Source organism: Paramisgurnus dabryanus, chromosome 18 (assembly GCF_030506205.2).
Source record: "Paramisgurnus dabryanus chromosome 18, PD_genome_1.1, whole genome shotgun sequence".
Taxonomy (NCBI): Eukaryota; Metazoa; Chordata; class Actinopteri; order Cypriniformes; family Cobitidae; genus Paramisgurnus; species Paramisgurnus dabryanus.
This window is the reverse complement of record NC_133354.1, coordinates 25,622,997-25,640,350: the sequence shown is the minus strand read 5'-3', so window position 1 is coordinate 25,640,350 and position 17,354 is coordinate 25,622,997. Positions and strand designations below refer to the sequence as shown.

Sequence of the window (17,354 nt, the reverse complement as noted above, 5' to 3'; positions counted from 1 at the left end):
CTTGTACTTGAGAATCGATCCTTTTGATACAAAGGCAGGATCGGAAATATCGATACTTTAGGATCGATCCGCCCATCCCTAGTTCTTCTGTCTCAAACCCTGACACCGTGTCAATGTTTTGAATGGAAATTTTCTCATGAAACACTGGCCTAGTGGTTTTTGGAGATTTTACTGCAAATATCTTACAAATTGCACCTTTAACCCACTATTCTACAGTGCAACAGTTACTGCGAAAGACCCAGTTTGGAAATAATGAAAGCAAAGAAATATTTTCTACATTATACAATGATAGCAATGATTAATAACTTATTTTTACGAGAATAATTTTAGAAACCAGTCTTTTTATGACTTCTATACTAAATAATCTCAGTCATAGTTACTGCTAACTGTTATGTAAGTTAGTGTCCTAGAGTTAAATATAAGTAAACTAAATATTAATTTCATATCTGAAAATACAGAACAGTATAACACATACATCTGTTGATTTTCTTAGCAACAATGCAATCCTATAGACTTGAGAGAGGTTTTCCTGAGATTTTTCCGCTAATGTTTAAGACCTGACAGGGTGAGGATGTACTTTGTCTTACCTCCCTTAAACTCATTATCTCTCATTTCTGCTTCCCTTTCCCTGCTTTGCACAAAACATTTCTGATGTCCATCACATAAGCCAATATGATCGAGTCAAAGTAAGATTAGCATTATTATTTAGAAACTTACTTTAGTCTCGTCATGTTTTCGTAAGCTATAACTCACTCGCGTGGCATCACCTTTTGAAAGACGCGCACGGACATGGATACGTGCATGTACGCGTGAATGCGACTGCTTCGTCGCTTTTACAAACGTAAATTGAAAAACTACATTGCAAATAGATCAGTTTTTGCCGCGATTGTCTTAAGGATTGAACTACTTAACTGCTAAAATCTAACTTGAGATTTACACCGGGGCACAAAAGATTTACACTGGGGCACGTGCCCCAGTAAAAGGGGTCTAGCGACGCCCCTGGTTGGCAGCCATCTGCCAGCATTTCTGGTGGCCTGTCATGCAGGTCGATGTTATGCAGTTTGTGTTGGCTTGTTCAGTCTGCTCCCAGAACAAGTGTTCTAATTAGCCTTCTGTTGGTCTGCTCCAGTCTTTACCCATTCCTTCCCATCCCTGCTCACACATTGCTTTAGATTTTGTCACTGGCCTACCCCCCTCTAAAGACAATAACGTTGTTTTGATGGTTGTCGGCCGTTTCTCCAAGGCGGCTCATTTTATTCCCTTGCCCAAACTCCCCACTGCCATAGCGACAGCTGAGATCATGATTAACAAAGTCTTCCGCATTCATAGTCTTCCGGTTGATCTAGTTTTTAGAGGGGTCCCCAATTCATGTCTCACTTTTGGAGGGAGTTTTGTCGACAGATTGTGGCCTCTGGGAGTCTGTCGTCTGGTATTCATCCGCAGACCAATGGACAGTGTGAATGAGCCAACCAGGATCTCAAACGAGCTCCCCGCTGCCAAGCATCCCAAAGTCAGAGCCCCTGGTCCCAACAATTACCTTGGATTGAGTATGGTCACAACTCCCTACCTGGCCCTCCCCCCTCTCCTCCTGGATGGTGCTCCCGCCTTTTTGGTGCGTAGCATCTTGGCCAAACGATGTCGAGGCAGGGGCTTTCAGTTCTTAGTGGCCTGGGATGGTTATGGTCCTGAGGAGAGATCGTGGATTCCGGGCCAGGACATCTTAGACCAGTCATTGATCCGGGACTTCCGCCGGCGCAGAGGTTAGCCCCCCATGGAGGATTACTACATCTCTGTTCTTTATCTCCATCAGGCGCTGCCGTACACTGGACTACCAGTTGGCCACGTAGCCGTGTTGGAATTCCTATCCACCTCACCAGGAGCCGAGACACAGATAGACTGGTCAGTGGGTCAAGAACCACAAGTTTTATTTACCTTCTGTCTTGGGAGATTTCTCCTCTTTCTAAATAAAGGATTTATTTTGTTTTCCTGCACTTGAGTCTCTTTGTCATCCCTGACACTTAATTGACGACATAACTTGTCACCACTAGGGGTGGTGATGGCGCAGTGAATAAGACACACGCCTTGGGTGTGAGAGACCTGAGTTCGAATCCACTGTGACACACCATTGTGTCCATGAACAAGACACTTAACCCCTAACTGCTCCAGAGACATGAGATCTCTGACATATTTGAATTGTCGGTCTCTTTGGATAAAAGCGTCAGATAAATAAATAAACTTGTCAATGGCGGGGAAAGAGTTCATTTAACTGTAACCTACACTCAGACAAACGGTAAAACTCAGTCTGCCTTCTAGGTTTTGAATCAGTATATCATATACAAGTGTTTAGGCACTGTTAAGGACACTGGCTCACTACACATTAATTACCACGATGACTGATTATCCCACATTGTGACTATTCAAGCATCTCTCTGACTATTTATATGCTGGTTAAATTATTGAAAAATACCATATCAGTGCAACATTTTCGCTGAATGGTTAGTTTAAATATGAACAAGATTGTGTGCTTGTTTACCCTACCCACTCTAGCAATTTACATATTTCTATATAAAATATTATAAACATTCGTCAAAAATTAAACCCCATTTCACAACCTTTATTGAGTTGGCTTGGGTGATTTTGATCTGAAGGCTTCAGAAAATGTCACATAGTTTTCAGTATGTAGCTAAACAGAGAGAGCAGCAGTGCTCCTGGTTATTTGAGGGTGCATTTTGGGATTTTTAAGAAAACAAATATTTTTTAGTGAACTGATGGGATTGAAGGAATCGGTGACTCTTTGAATAGGGACTACTGAACTAGGGAGATGATTGAGATGCACAATAAGTCACAGTATGTCTTTCATAACATGTTTGCACATTGTAAACATATATTAGTATTTATGTTTATGATTTATTCCTTTTTTATTGTCTCTTATATGCATAATTACACCAATTTATTCTGATCTAATATAAAAGTGGTATTTACTTTCACTTATAATGCACCAAATATATTGTAGGCATATCATTGTTTATTTGCACACATGTGAATTTACATAATGAAAAAAAAAAGATGATTGAATTAAATAAACAAATTAAATGTAAATACTTTATATAAGCTGCACATTTATCATTAAATCTATATTAGAGGTAAAAAAATCAAATACAGTACAAGAGAAAGCAGATTTACAGTGTTGAATGTCAATTGTCTATAGTGTCTATTCTTTAATGGTCTTTATATGATTTTATGTTGTGTTCATATACTGCAACAGTTACATTTACATTTTTGTCAGACAATTTTATCCAAATGTGTGAGCATTAAACATTTTATCTAAAAAGACAACAATAACCATATAGTCTGCAAAACCATATTTAGTGTAAAAGTAGAAAAGAGCTGAAGTTTGGGAAAGATAAACAACATGTATTGTAACTAATGCTTCCAGCTATTAATACAATATAAAAATTATTAGTCAATTAGCATTTGTTAATTACATTGAATTTGAATGATTTTTTTTCTTTTAAAAAGTTGTAAAATCATCTGTCTTATTTCCTTAATTTGGAAACCATATATTATGGGATTCAAGCATGGAGATATAAGAGAGGTTATGCTGGAAGTCTTCCTACTGTCTGTGTATTCAGGGAAACGATGGAGAAATATTGTGACATATCCCGAAATCATCATTATTAGATAAACAGCCAAATGTGTTGAGCAGGTTTTAATGGCTTTGCTGTTTATTGCTTTGTTTTTGCTTTTTATGCATACCATAGCTATTTTAAGATATGTAATGAACATAGTCCCCATTGAAGAGGTGTGTAAAAGCACAGTAAAAGTTAATCCATACACATTATTGATCACCACACTTTCACAGGACAGTTTAAATAGTGAAGCATTATCACAAAAGGGATTCTGGATCACATATCTGCAGTGAGACAAACGTATAGTCAGGCTGAGCAGAATTCCCACCAGCACTAATGCAACACCCCAGGCTCCAGCTGTTAATCTTACAATAATTTTACTGGTCATTATCGATGAGTATCGTAATGGATTGCATATGGCCACATATCTGTCAAATGCCATGATTATCAACGCAGTATGGCCTACTGTTGCATACAAATGTGCCAAAAAAGCTTGACTAACACACTCCACGTATGTGATGTAGCGTGCAGAGGGATCCAATAAAATATCCTTCAGCAAGCGTGGAATGATAACAGTTGTCCCAAGTATATCATTCAGTGGTAAGTTGCAGTAAATAATGTGCATGGGCTGATGCAAACTTTTCTCTGTTGATATTTGAATCAAAATTCCAATGTTAGATATCATTATTAATACATATGCAATCAAAAGAAGAATAAAGACAATATGGCCGGACTGAGGTGTAACTTTAATACCCTCCATTAAGAGTATGTTGTATCTGAATGTCATGTTGTCCATCTGTGAGCAGAGAGATAAAGTGAGACATTTGCAAAATAACCACATCATGTTATAATGCTTTGCATGTTGCAAAAGTATGTTTTCAAACATTATTTTTAGGAGTAAAAATCAATATAATTGATTAATACTAAATACATACAATACTACAGAAAGAACCAGAATTTTCATATTAAGAAGCTGCTTGTTTTCTTGAGGAACTTAGTGTTTTTGAGAAAAATCCTCAGCTAAAAAATAAATCAGCTTTGAAGAAACAACTAAAATATTAAACTATTTAAGATGAATATTTGCCATAGATAGCAACTCTCACACAATATTATTCTCAGTGAACAAGTCATATTTAGTGGTTGCTGATAATACAACATAAAATTCCCATAATTTTCCTATAATTTTGTTTACCAATGTAAATTACTGATACCCTGCAGTCACATTAAATAATAGTCTCTGTATTGGCACAAAGCTTGCATCCCTACTTACTGTTCTCTTGACCTCACATCTGAATAGATCTTACTTCATGTGTCCATTTTATATGTGCATTGCATACACACAAGATTTTCTGTTATTTCATCAACATACCCCAAGAGAAGACTTTGTCTACAATCAGCTTTTGATGGCTGTGTATGATTTTAAATTACTCCAAAGATTACAAATAACATTTAAAGTAAAAAGAATACAATTTAAAGAAGAAAATATAAATAAAAAAGATATTTTACAAAATTAAATAAATAAAAAGGGTATACAATACAATGCGTTAAATTCCTCATTTTAAAAGAATTGTAATATGCCATAGTTTTGGTAGCTTTACGATTTGAAAGTCCTTTCAAGGTTTCAAAATAAATTTTCATCTGAACCTTAAATTGGGTAATATTGGGCTCAATCCGAGCCCATTTGCATTTATGAATGTAATAAAAAAAAATCTGTATTTTGATTTTCTCTCTGCAGAATGATTCAAATAAATGTTCAATATCAATAATAAATTAAAAAATCGAGTATATATGCAATCAAAGAAAAGATGTACAATAGTTTCTTTGTTAATATTACAAAATACACAAGAGTCTGAAAGATCCCTTTTGTATTTTTGCAGGAATTGGTTCGTCGGGTAAATTAGATAACTATTTTAAATAATTTTAATAATTTTTAAATAAACCTCAGTAACTTTGTTTGTATTTATTATTTTAAGTCCAAACTAAAGGCCTTTTCAAATTACAAAAAATATTTCCCCAATATTGTTTGCTTCTACATGTTACAGGATGATGAATCAAGCTTCTAAATCTGTTATTACATTTGAAATCTTTAATATCAATCCCATAAAAGAGAATTTCTTTTTGAAAGGTCAATTTCTTATTAGAAACTGTATTACCCTGTAATAGTCTTTAAAAAAAACTGCTGGAAAAGCATCAAATATAATACTTTATTCTTTTGGCAATATTTGAATATTAAATTTCTTAAAAAATTCAGAAATAAAAAAGCAATAAAAAGCAATATAATTTTGAACCCAATTGTCATAAAAGATTGATTTATTCTTATATTTCACGAGTTCGCCCTTACATCTAATCTGATTGCGAAAGTAAGCGTATTTTTTGGGTGCTGTCCTGGGGGAGGGCTCTGGATCCGGAGTGAAGCTCTAACTCAAAATCCGGGGTATGGCCAAACCCGGAGATCTCCCCAAAGGAAGCTGACGCTCACAACTTTGGACTGACAAGCCCTACTTGTGCTAGAAGAGGAGCACGAATGCTATGCGCCTAAATGCTGTGGGCAGATTAATGCGTCGGACGGGGGGCTCCTGCTGCGCCCGAAGGGAGCCATAGGTCTGCTGCACCGTTGCAGAGCATGGCATAGCTCAGATGACAGACGGGGGTTCGCCCAGCAACCAAAGGGAGCTGTGGGTCTGCTGCACTGGGAGGGGAGCCCTATCCGATGCTAAATAGCCATGTGATTGAAGTGCTGTTGATGCATCGGATGGAGGTGTCCTGCTATGCCCGAAAGGAGCCAGCAGCTCTACTGCACCGGGAGGGTGATCCCCGCCCGTCGCAGAGCATGGCATAGCTCAGATGACAGATGGGGGGTTTGACCTGCGACCGAAGGGAGCCGTAGGTCTGCTGCACTGGGAGGGGAGCCCTATCCGATCCTGAATAGCCATGTGATTGAAGTGCGTTGACGCGTCGGACGGAGGACTCCTGCTGTGCCCGAAGGGAGCAAGCGGCTCTGCTGCACCGGGAAATCCCCGTCCGACGCAGAGCATGGCATGGCTCAGACGATGGACAGCGGGTTCGCCCTGCGACCAAAGGGAGCCATGGGTCTGCTAAACCGGGAGGAGAGCCCTGTCCGATGCTATAAGGTGAGAAGAAAATTTTCACAAAAAGGTAAAAATAATAAAATGATAAGATGAGTTGTGACTTTTGTATAGGAAATTATGGCCTGTTGTTTAACCGATCAGGGCTGCGTGGGCTTCTTTAATGTGAGGATGATTATACCTGATGTAGCTTTTGAAAGCTCTGATGACCATCGACCGAGGGCTTGTATCTTTTTTTGTGATAGGCCTTTTTAAGCTGCTGTAGTTGCTGCTCCGATGCCAAATGAGTGGCTGGAAAAAATTTCTACAGGTAAGCCTGAAAGAGCTAGGATCCGTTTTAAGTGTTTTTGGAAACAAAAACGTGTAACGGGATGGTAAGAGTCGTTGACGAAAAGACGGTCTAGTGCGGATTTAGACTGATTCCTGAGTTGAAAATAAGAAAAAAGAGCCTGATACGGTTGAATTGGGGATAGGAGATTAAAATTGTATATAATAGCCTTTCTTTACTTGGTCTGTCTTATTTTGTTTAATCAAGTAAGCGATTGTATCGCCAGTCAAGAATGGCCAAATCAGAGATTGTCGGGTGGACTTTGGGGTTGAATTTGGAGGTTATTGCAATTTCGGAGCATCTCAGAAAACCGAAAAAAGACAGTAAAATATGGCATTGAGGGTACAAGCAGTATGAATTGAATGGTAACCTGTGCAGAGATTTTGAATGCCTTTTGTGAGGATGTCCAGTGTAATGGGTTGTCTGGAATCTGGCTTTATAGGGCGAGAGTGCTGGATTCTTTAATTAGAAAAGAAGTTTGAGAATTTTTTATTTTAGGGGAGGGGAAACGGTGGATTAATTTATGAAAAATTGAAAGTTCCTATGGAAAATTTAATGCTGCTTAAATATCCTTTAATAGACCCTACTTGGAGGTTCTTAACGGAATTGAGGTAGGAAATAAATGAAGTAATTGTGAGGAGAAAAATCTGGAAATTGCTGGTTATAAGAGTGGTGAAATGTTTTGAATCTCCATGCTGTTAGATATGAATGAATGGTTCTGAGTGAAACTGCTTGTAGAATAGAGTCGAGTGAAGCATCAAGGAGAGCTTTTAAAGGATGCGTTATGGGAATATGAGTTGAGATTAGTGAGGGACTGGGGTTGGTGATAGGTCTGCCTCCGGGGCCAGCATTCTGAATTTCTGGAACATAAAACGATTTTGATTTTTGGATCTGGGAATATGTTTAGCAGTTATGATAAATTGATCACAGGCTGAAATTCAGATTAGATGTCTTAGTAGTGGCATCAAAGCGAGGGAATGAGAGTGGCCTTTATTTATGCAATATACGGTTGCTTCATTGTCGCAGTATACCAAGATGTTGCTTGTCATCCAGTTTTTTCTCCATAATAAAGCAAGGGGCGACTATGGGGTAGAGTTTGAACAGCACTGAGGACTGGGGAGAGTTGAGCTTTTGGGGGGGACATGTAGAAACAAACCAGTGCCCTCGGAAATATCCACCAAAACCGACGGATGGGGCTGTGTTGGTAAATAGTTGAATGTCTTCGGGGAGAGAAAGCTTTGCAGCTTAAATTGATATTCTTATTGTATATCTCCTTTCTTGTAGACCACAAACAAAGGACAAACACAAATAGCAATGCAACTGAAATAAAGCTCTGTTAACAAAACATACATCCTCTGGAGCTTTTGCTCCAAAAGCAAGCGCAGTGGCAAATCGAGGACAACATCCAAGAGAAGCATATCAAGCTTAGTATCTAAGTGCAGTGGGCAAACCTCAATCTTTGGAGATTCTGCCTTCTTTCTTGCTTTATCTACTGTACATGCCACCATTCTGGAGGAGAAGCTTAAAGAGATGGAGCTTTAAGATGTTCAACGTCAGATAGAAGATGATTAGATGATTCATGTGTTGACATAGAATGTCAAATGCTCAAGCTTCAGGCTAAGGACAGCAAGAGGAATCCCTCAAAGCTAAAGAAGCCCCAAGCAGTTGGAGCGTCAGCGTCACCTCAAGAAGGCCGAGAATAGACTGGAGGTAGCAAAGCTAGTTTCGTCTTTGCTTCAAGAACAGAATGCAGAGGCTCTACCGGATAATTCCCCAACAACAGATAGCTTTGTTGCTCATCCCCAGTCATCAAGAGCTGACAAGGACACAGTGATTTCTTCCTCCCAACAACGACATTCAACTCCACAACATGCAGCCGTTCTTTACTCTGCCTGAGTCACCACATTCTGCAGACTGGTACAGATATAACCTACACTCTCCCGGATCTAGCGACTTGGTTTCAAGTTAAGTCACAAGCTAAGCGTATCTCCAGTCGAGCAGCATCCTTGTACCTGAGTGAAGTACCCAAGCCATTCAAGAAAGATCCACAAAGACAAACAAATGTAAACTTTTTTTAAAAGAAACAAAGGAAGATCTGGCCATTAAGTAGTGCAAATCTCTGTACCTGTATATTATTGCACAATAAACAGAACACAATCCAACTCTCTATATAGATTAACATGTTGTTCGTTTTCAGTGAAAAAGAACAATACATCAATCTATACTAAAATACTCCTCTCATCTAACAACTAAACCAGTGGTTGTAACGTAGGAGGAGAAGCTTTTCAAATCTTTTGTCTGACAGTCTGTTCCTCTTTGGAGAGAAGACAAGCTTGCCCAGGCTGAACAGTCTCTCAACAGGTGCACTAGATGGAGTAACAGCATTGTAACGTAGTGAAATTTTCTTGAAGAGAGAAAATCCACACAGAGAGTTAAAGTTTTGTGCTGAAGATCTAATATAGTCTGCCACCTGGTTTTCTGCTGAAGAGGAGGTTTCATCCTCATCCTCCTCAAAGGAAAAGAAATCGTTCTCTTTGGCTGAATCTATGTGATGTGAAGATGTACTTGTACCTGGCTGTGGTTCTTCGAGGACAATTCTTTTGCACTCTGCCAGCAAACTTGCCTTGGCTTTATCCTTTAACTCCTGTGACAGCAGCAAGCGAAGTTTGAATTTTGGAAGAGTTACGGCAGCAAGTCTGCAAATCTGGTTTTGATTGCCTGAAATTATAAGAATAATAACATGTATATGTTATCAATAATATGTATCAACACAAATCAGTGATATTATTATTATTATTATCATCATAATTAGTAGCAGTTGTATTAATTATTATGTGTGTCACAGGTCGGGGTGGACCCAGATGTAAATAAGGTCACGCCCCTTTTTCCACCTCGAGGAGGTTCCCAACGCCACCCCAATAACCAGACACACCAGGTAAGCATAAAATTAAAATGTACTTTATTTAAATTACTTAAAATAATAAATAGGGGAGGGAGGAAAGGGAACTTAAAATAACGGCCTCTTCAGGCTCTCGTTATTTGCACCGGCTGCATTTCACACAGTTCCTCTTCGGGTCGCTCATTTTCTCTCTCGCTTTCCACAGGCAACAGCTGGAAACACAAGGGGCACAGTTACTCTGCTTTGGAAGGCTCTCACCTCTTGGCTGGACTCGGCGTACCATAAGTACGGGTCTCCCCGATTTCTCCTCAGATTATTCACTCTCTCTCCTTTTATCTCCACAGGTATCGACTGGGACACAAAAGCACAGTTACTCTGCTTTGGATGGCTCTCACCTCTTGGCTGGACTCGGCGTACCGTAAGTACAGGTTTTCCTCGATTTCTCCTCAGATTATTCACTCTCTCTCCTTTTCCCTCTACAGGTATCAACTGGCAGCAGTGGCGGACTTACAGCACTTTACGAGGCGTCTGATGGGGTAAGTAGTTCCTACTTGGCGTCGGGGGCGAACCCTCTCGACTACTCGGTGGTGGCAGAGGGGTGGGATATCTCAATGTCTCACCGGGCCGAGCGCTTCCCTCTCTTCGCTGCCGTCAGGCGTTCGAACTCTGGACAGGGGCGCCCCTTTGTAGAGGCCACGGGACGATGGAATTCCTTCACCTCTCTCTCTGCAATAACAATATTCATGCACTTGAAAGTATCAATGGTAATGACCCCAAATCGTACTCACACCTCTGCTGTTTCTTCAGCTCCTTACTGCCACTCTTCACATCCGCCCGATGTCCAGACGAAAAAGATCGTCCCAAGGCACCGTGCTATTTTCCGAGATCTGAAGCACGCTCCCAACATATGCTGTACTGGAATAGGCTAGGACCAGCAGCCTCTTTGCCCTTCCTCAACGAAGTGCGTGAAGGCGGGGGTTTATCTGACAGGACACACACAGCAATACACAGCAACCCACAGCAAATATACAGCACCACGTCAAAATTAAAGGTGTTCACCGCACAAGGACTCACCCACCACGCTCAGTGTACAAAAAGGACACCCGTCTTCCTTCCTTCGCTTGGTTCGGATCTGGCGATGAAATATGCGGCCTAGCTAGCGATGTCGTCATTGTGACTGCTTCAATAAATATTCCTTCGGCTCACCCACCACGCTATGCTAGGGGTAGGGCCGCCCTCCTTCTCCTGGAGGAATCCAACATCAAGCCAGGTAAATATACAGGATGCTTTCAACTCGATCTTAGTACTCACATCAATGCCGTTTTCAATCCCCTTTCCCTTTGTCTCCATTTGAAATGTACTCCATTCACTTCTCAACCTTTAAGGTTCACGATGTCTCCCACAACCATACGGTTTCAGCCAAAAGCTCTCTTCGGGGTGCTCCTTTATTCTCTCTTCCCGTCCTGCCTTTCTTTCGCCTCTCGTGGCTCCTGTCCTCTTTCTGCGCGCTTCGTAGCGCAGCCCGGATCAACAGAGCCTGCGGGCTCTTCAAAAGGTGCGGATCATCTTCCTGCCTTAGGCAGAGGAGCTTTCCCCGTGTCGATCGCCTCTCGTGTCTGACTTTCTTCCCTTGTGTCTCTACAGAGCCATTTATTTGTCTCCCTCTCACACAGCCTCCAATCACCCTTCGCTTGCTTAATTCCTCTCACCTGTGGCTCGTAAAGCCCTGATTATGTTCCTGGAAACCAGGAAGTGAGAAGGTCCGTCCTCGAATGCGGCCCGGTGGGAAACCTTCCGGGCGGAACCAAACTTCCCTAACTTTGGTTCCGCCCTTAAAGAGATTGTCACCTTGTGACATCTGTACTACAGCAATGTTCACTTAATAAATAATAAAATATTAAATTCAAGTTCTTACTGTGCCTATGGCGTCAGGAAGGTCCCTCAGTATTTGCAGGCCACTTTTAAGGGGTTCTGTTTTCAGGATTAATGTCTCAATCGTTGGAAGTAGTGTACCATAAAAGGGGGCTTCATCACAATACAGTACTCCTTTAAAAACTGGTTTTCCCTTTCTGTTATCGCTGTCAGTCCTAATTTGGAGGAAATGGTGTTAAGGTTTTCCATGGATATTTCACAGATTCGAGCCAGGGCATCATAGAATGAATTCCATCATGTTGTACAAGGTACAAGTAGCTTTTTTGACACCAACTCATCAACTGTTTCAGTAGCCAAAGCTGATCACAACATCTCCATCATTATCATAAGTTGCATGTAGAGCATCATTAATGTCTGTAAACGTCACCTCATCTTCATCATCTTCTGTCACGGTGATCCGTGTCATGTTTTGTGTCTGTTCCATATTTTCATCACCTGGACACTTGTTAATTATCACCTCATTCATTCCACCTGTGTGTCATTAGTCTTTGTGTATTTATACCAGTGTTTGTGTCACACTCATCGCCGGATCATTGTCTTTGCTACCACATTTGTATCCTGTTCATCTGTTCCTGTGTTTTACCTACCTGCTATTATTTTGATTCCCGTGTTTTGTTTCCCGTTTGTTTATTAAATGTTATTTATTCCACAAACTCTGCACTTGCGTCCTCACTTCACATATCCTGTTTACCCAGTCATGACATCTTCTTCAAAATCACTTTCCTCAAGTGGCTGGTACCTCTTAAATGCTTTAACAAAATAAGAGCCATTATCAGTCACTGTTCCTGTGATTTTGTGTGTTATCCCATATGTTGAGTGTATATTGTCAAGCTCAACTGCAGTGGCGTCATGAGTATGATGCCCCTTAAACCGTCTGCAGCCAAGAGCTGCTTTCTCTCTTTCCATGTTATTTGGATTGATCCAATGTGCTGTCACACCCAAGTAACTTTTATTGTAGGCAGTCCAGATGTCTACTGTAGTTGAAAGGTACTCTAATTCCTCAAATGATATTTTGAGCTTAATATTAATTTTTTCGTATTCACTGTCTATGAATTTAGCAAAAGTGTTTCAGCATGGGGCAACCCCCCTTCCTCCTCCTTGTATCGGTATTTTAGCAAGGATAGTTCTGAATGAATCAGACACCACAGTGGACAGGGGAAGCATTTTTTCAACAACATACCTTGCAATCAATGTGTTCAGCTCGGGCTTGCTCACCTGTTGCTGACCCGAAAAATCGAGCGTTTTCTTGTTTTAACAAAGTGGCTCCGTCTCCTTCGCTGGCGCTCACGCTAGCAGCATCTGGGGTTGGGTTAGCAGCAGCAACAAGTTTAGTGTTAGCATGTGTTGATGTGAGGTGCTTCAAAAGATTTGAGTTGCTTGAGGCAGACGTGGATAAAGTCTTTTTTCCTGGGCAAAGCGTGCATGTTACATACACATTCTTGCCTTTAATTTCAATTAACGAGAAGTAGTGCCGGTACTTCCAGTTCGAGAACACTACCTTTGAATTTCCCCGGCTCGTCGCCATTGTTGCTGATGCTGTATTGTGTTTAGTGGTAGTCCGAGCGTGCACTGAGACAGCATGAACTGGGCACCGCCCACCCAGCCAATCATCATCGCATTTGCAACGGTGTCATCATCCACACCCCTGCTCTCTCCAGGCAGCTGATGTGTAGCCAGAGTATTACACCTTATTCAAACAAATTCTTGTAACGCGACACTTTACATTCTCAGTAAAGATATCAGTGTTGCAACAATGGGAAAAAATTATTAATTACATTACTCGAAATTACGTTACTGAAAAATGAACTCAGTTAGTAAAGCTGTTATGCCGTTACTGCCAACACTGCTCATCAGTACAAAACTGAAGTGGAAAAACATATTCACTCTTTTTGGACACTCTTTTAGTAACATGAGCCACATAAAGTTTACAGCTCTGCTGTGTTACTTAGTTTAAGTTTTTGAATAAGGTTTGTTTCCAAATAAACTGAAAATGTCCCACTGACCTTTATTAATATTATGATTATATTGTTAATTTTTTAATAAACCACAAACAAACATGTATAAATGTATTTGGTCCTCACAGTCTTTACTGTAGTTCCCTCTCACATTCCTGCCTAAAGGCTCATTATGCAGCTCATTATGCCAGTCTTTTGTTTCTTCAGCTGTCAATCAATCATTCTCGCCCCTCTAAATAAAAAAGTGTCTTACAATTTCTAAATCAATATATTGTTTTATGTGAATGAGTAGGCAGAATGATTTTCACATTGTTTTAAAGAAAAAACTCTAGACTACTAGATTCTGTTTAGAAAAGTCTTGTGAAAACATGTTTAGTATGGGTTATATGGACTATATCAGTGACTTAAAATTTTTGCTTTTTTTAAAAACCATGCATAAACACTTTTCTCTCAAAAAACAAACATGTACATATATGTTGCTCATATAATATTGTAGCCCAGTTTGTGCTAAACACAGTGGTATGAGAATTTTGCCATTATTACGTTTTAAACCAACTGAAAAAAGACCAAATGTAAGAGCATGTCAGAACCTCTGCCAGTGTCCCAAAATGGTCGGACCCCAGAGGGTTAAAAGATAGATCTGTGGCCCAGCGAAGCTCTTAAAAAAGCCCTGACCCACAAATGCTGTTTTATGGCTTTGTGGCGTGCCTCACGTTCTTACTACTGGATACCGCACACTGCAGTAAGGATCCTGTACTGTTGTTGCATTAAGTGAAGTGCTTGTTACTTATTATTATTTTACACGAAGATGTGAAGAGAACATGCAAAGCTTTTGATTATAATGATTTGTGTAACCTCTTTAGAACGTTAGATGCAAGTAATGTTAGCTACAAGTAACGTTAGCTACAGCAGCTAAACTTCTACACACAGCATACAAAAATAAACAATGGTGCATACATGTTCACTCACTCCTTTCTTGCTGTTTGGGGGAGAAAAGATTAACAGGCTTCATGAGGTCTGGTCTTTGTTATTTGACTAAAAACTATTCATACATTGAATTACATACAGTTTTTAATTAAAAAATGTAATGTTAGAGTGCAATAAAATTAGTTTTCAGAACGCTTCTTTAGCTCTGTGGACCCTGTACAGTCCAAAATTACCTATTATGACTTAATATAAAATATTCCTTTGATTTTTAAGGAAAAAATTACAGAATAACAAATCAAAATGTTAACATTAAACACAAATAAAAAGGTGGTCTCATACCACCCTGCTTAAGTAAATATATATTAAAAAATGTATTCCATAACACAAGAACTGTAAAACAATCTGGAAAATTTTTAATTGGATAAGAGTCTAAACCTGTACAATAATGCAAAGTTACTTTCCATACATACACCTGACAAAGTCAAAAAATATTTATGAGAAAACATCTACAATATATCATGACAAAATCATTATTATTAATAAATATAAATAAATAATAAAATTAAAGGCAAGATTATATAAAACTGTTTAGGAAAAAAACAATTCACTGAGATTTTTAATTAGAGAAAAAAATAACTTAATTAAGCAATTATACAAAAAATATTGAGTAATCACAAGGAAATTACTTTTCTTCTACACCAAAGTTTAGCAATCTTTTGTCGTATCTCTTTGGTTTGCAAACCGTATACCAAAGGATTTAACCCTGGTGGTATAATGTGAAACATAATACTTGTTAATTTTCTGCTGTCAGAGTATTCAGGAAAACGATGAAGAAAAACCATTGTAGCTCCACATATAAACATGATTAAATAAACGGCTAAATGAGTACTGCAAGTTTTGATGGCTTTGCTGTTCAGTGCTTGGTTTTTGCTACTTCTGCATACAGTAGCAATCTTGACATATGTTATAAATATAGTTACTGATGAAAAGCACAATACAGCTACAGTATAAACAATGCCAAACACATTATTAACAGATACATCTTCACAGGACAGTTTAAACAGTGAGGCGTTGTCACAGAAAGGGTTTTCAATTTTATATCTGCAGCGAGAAAGACGCACTGTAAGACCTATCATTACTGTCACTAAAACTATTGCCAACCCCCAGGCTGAAGCTGATAACTTGAGCACCATTTTATTTGTCATAATAGATGAATATCGTAATGGATTACATATAGCCACATATCTGTCAAAGGCCATGATCATTAACACATAGTGGCATGCAACAATAAATACATGAATAAAATATGCTTGAGTAACACACTCCATGTATGTAATATAACGCTCTGAGGTTTCCCTTAAAGTGTCATGCATTAAACGTGGCATAATGACAGTGGTACCTAATATATCATTCAGTGGGAGATTACAGAACAGAAAATGCATAGGGTGCTGCAGATTCTTCTGCGTTGAAATCAAAATTATAAGTGTGATGTTGGATACCATAGTAAAGATATATGTTAAGAGTAGCAGAATGAAAACAGGATAAGATGACTGAGGCGTAACTTTTAGTCCCTCCACTAGGAGGATGCTGTGTCCAAATGTCAGGTTGTCCATTATCTGCCACTCACAAAACCTGTGAACAGACAAAAAGAGACTTAGCACTTTATTAATGCTATATATGCTTAAAGCACTCTCTAAATAAGATATAAAATAAACAAATACACCACAGAGCATAAATAAATAAATAAATAAAAATAGCTACATGTTTAATATTGAAACAAAAACATACTTACTCTAGACGTTTTCTGTTATTAACAAAATGGTTGATTTATAGGTATCAAGTTACTCTGAACAGAATGCAAGCAATCCTGTTTACAACAACTCTGTATAATACAAACATTGGTTAGGCAAACTCTACAGCCTACTGTATACTTCACTGGAAAATATGAACCTACCCTTTCCTTTAAATATGTGGTTCAAAAGTGTTTCTGTGATGCCGTCATCACCCAAGAGAGAAAAACTAATAAGATTTTGTTCGTATTGGTGTACATTTGACACCCTGGTAACAGTGCTGTTATATGTTAGGTTGCTTCATTTTTTCAGTAATAAACAAAACACAATATTGCATGCAAATAAAAAACTTGCACGTTGTATACAACATTTTTGTATGAGACAACAAATAGTTATTGCAGTACTTTGATATCAAACACCGATCCATCTGTAATTTTAAGAAGGTCCAAACATTCTTTACGAGTCATTATATGATTGGCTCACAAGGTGCAGGTGATCCAAGTTGCCCGTTAAGCTTTCTTTAATGAAACAGATGGAGCTTGCCATCTTATCAAATGAATCTCTGAATCTAAACGTGATTTATTTCAAAACATGTGTGCATCAATAAAAGACGTGGTGTACATATATAAGCAAAGATGATACACTGCACAAATATAAATCACTGCATTGGACTTACTTTAAGTCACTTACTTACCTCGTTCACTGTGTGCGTGCCTCTCTGTGATATATGCTTAACATCTCACTAGCTAGCTAATCATGTCTCAGTCTAAACTGTACACCTCAAAAATACAGAAGTTTGTGGGAATCA

General features: G+C 39.1%; 2 protein-coding genes and 1 long non-coding RNA gene across 4 annotated transcripts in view; all 3 read right to left on the bottom strand.

Annotated features, from left to right (window-relative positions):
- LOC135776642 (uncharacterized) overlaps nt 1-17,354 on the bottom strand; it is a 124,496-nt gene that overhangs the window by 79,422 nt on the left and 27,720 nt on the right. The window lies entirely within an intron of this gene.
- Nucleotides 3,478-4,425, bottom strand: LOC135776787 (olfactory receptor 52N5-like). Its single transcript, XM_065287705.1, has 2 exons — nt 4,077-4,425; nt 3,478-3,947 (listed from the first exon to the last, which is right to left on the bottom strand). Exons 1-2 carry the CDS (start codon nt 4,423-4,425, stop codon nt 3,478-3,480), a joined length of 819 nt encoding a protein of 272 aa, XP_065143777.1.
- On the bottom strand, nt 10,036-16,372 carry LOC135776942 (olfactory receptor 8G17-like). Of its 2 annotated transcripts, XM_065287855.2 has the most exons (2): nt 15,467-16,369; nt 10,036-10,200 (listed from the first exon to the last, which is right to left on the bottom strand). In XM_065287855.2, the coding sequence occupies exons 1-2, from the start codon at nt 16,367-16,369 to the stop codon at nt 10,123-10,125; spliced, it is 981 nt and encodes a 326-aa protein (XP_065143927.1). In that variant the 3' UTR covers nt 10,036-10,122. The 2 variants fall into 2 exon arrangements, with proteins under 2 accessions (XP_065143927.1, XP_065143928.1); XM_065287856.2 differs by lacking the exon at nt 10,036-10,200 and having other exon boundaries at nt 15,428-16,372.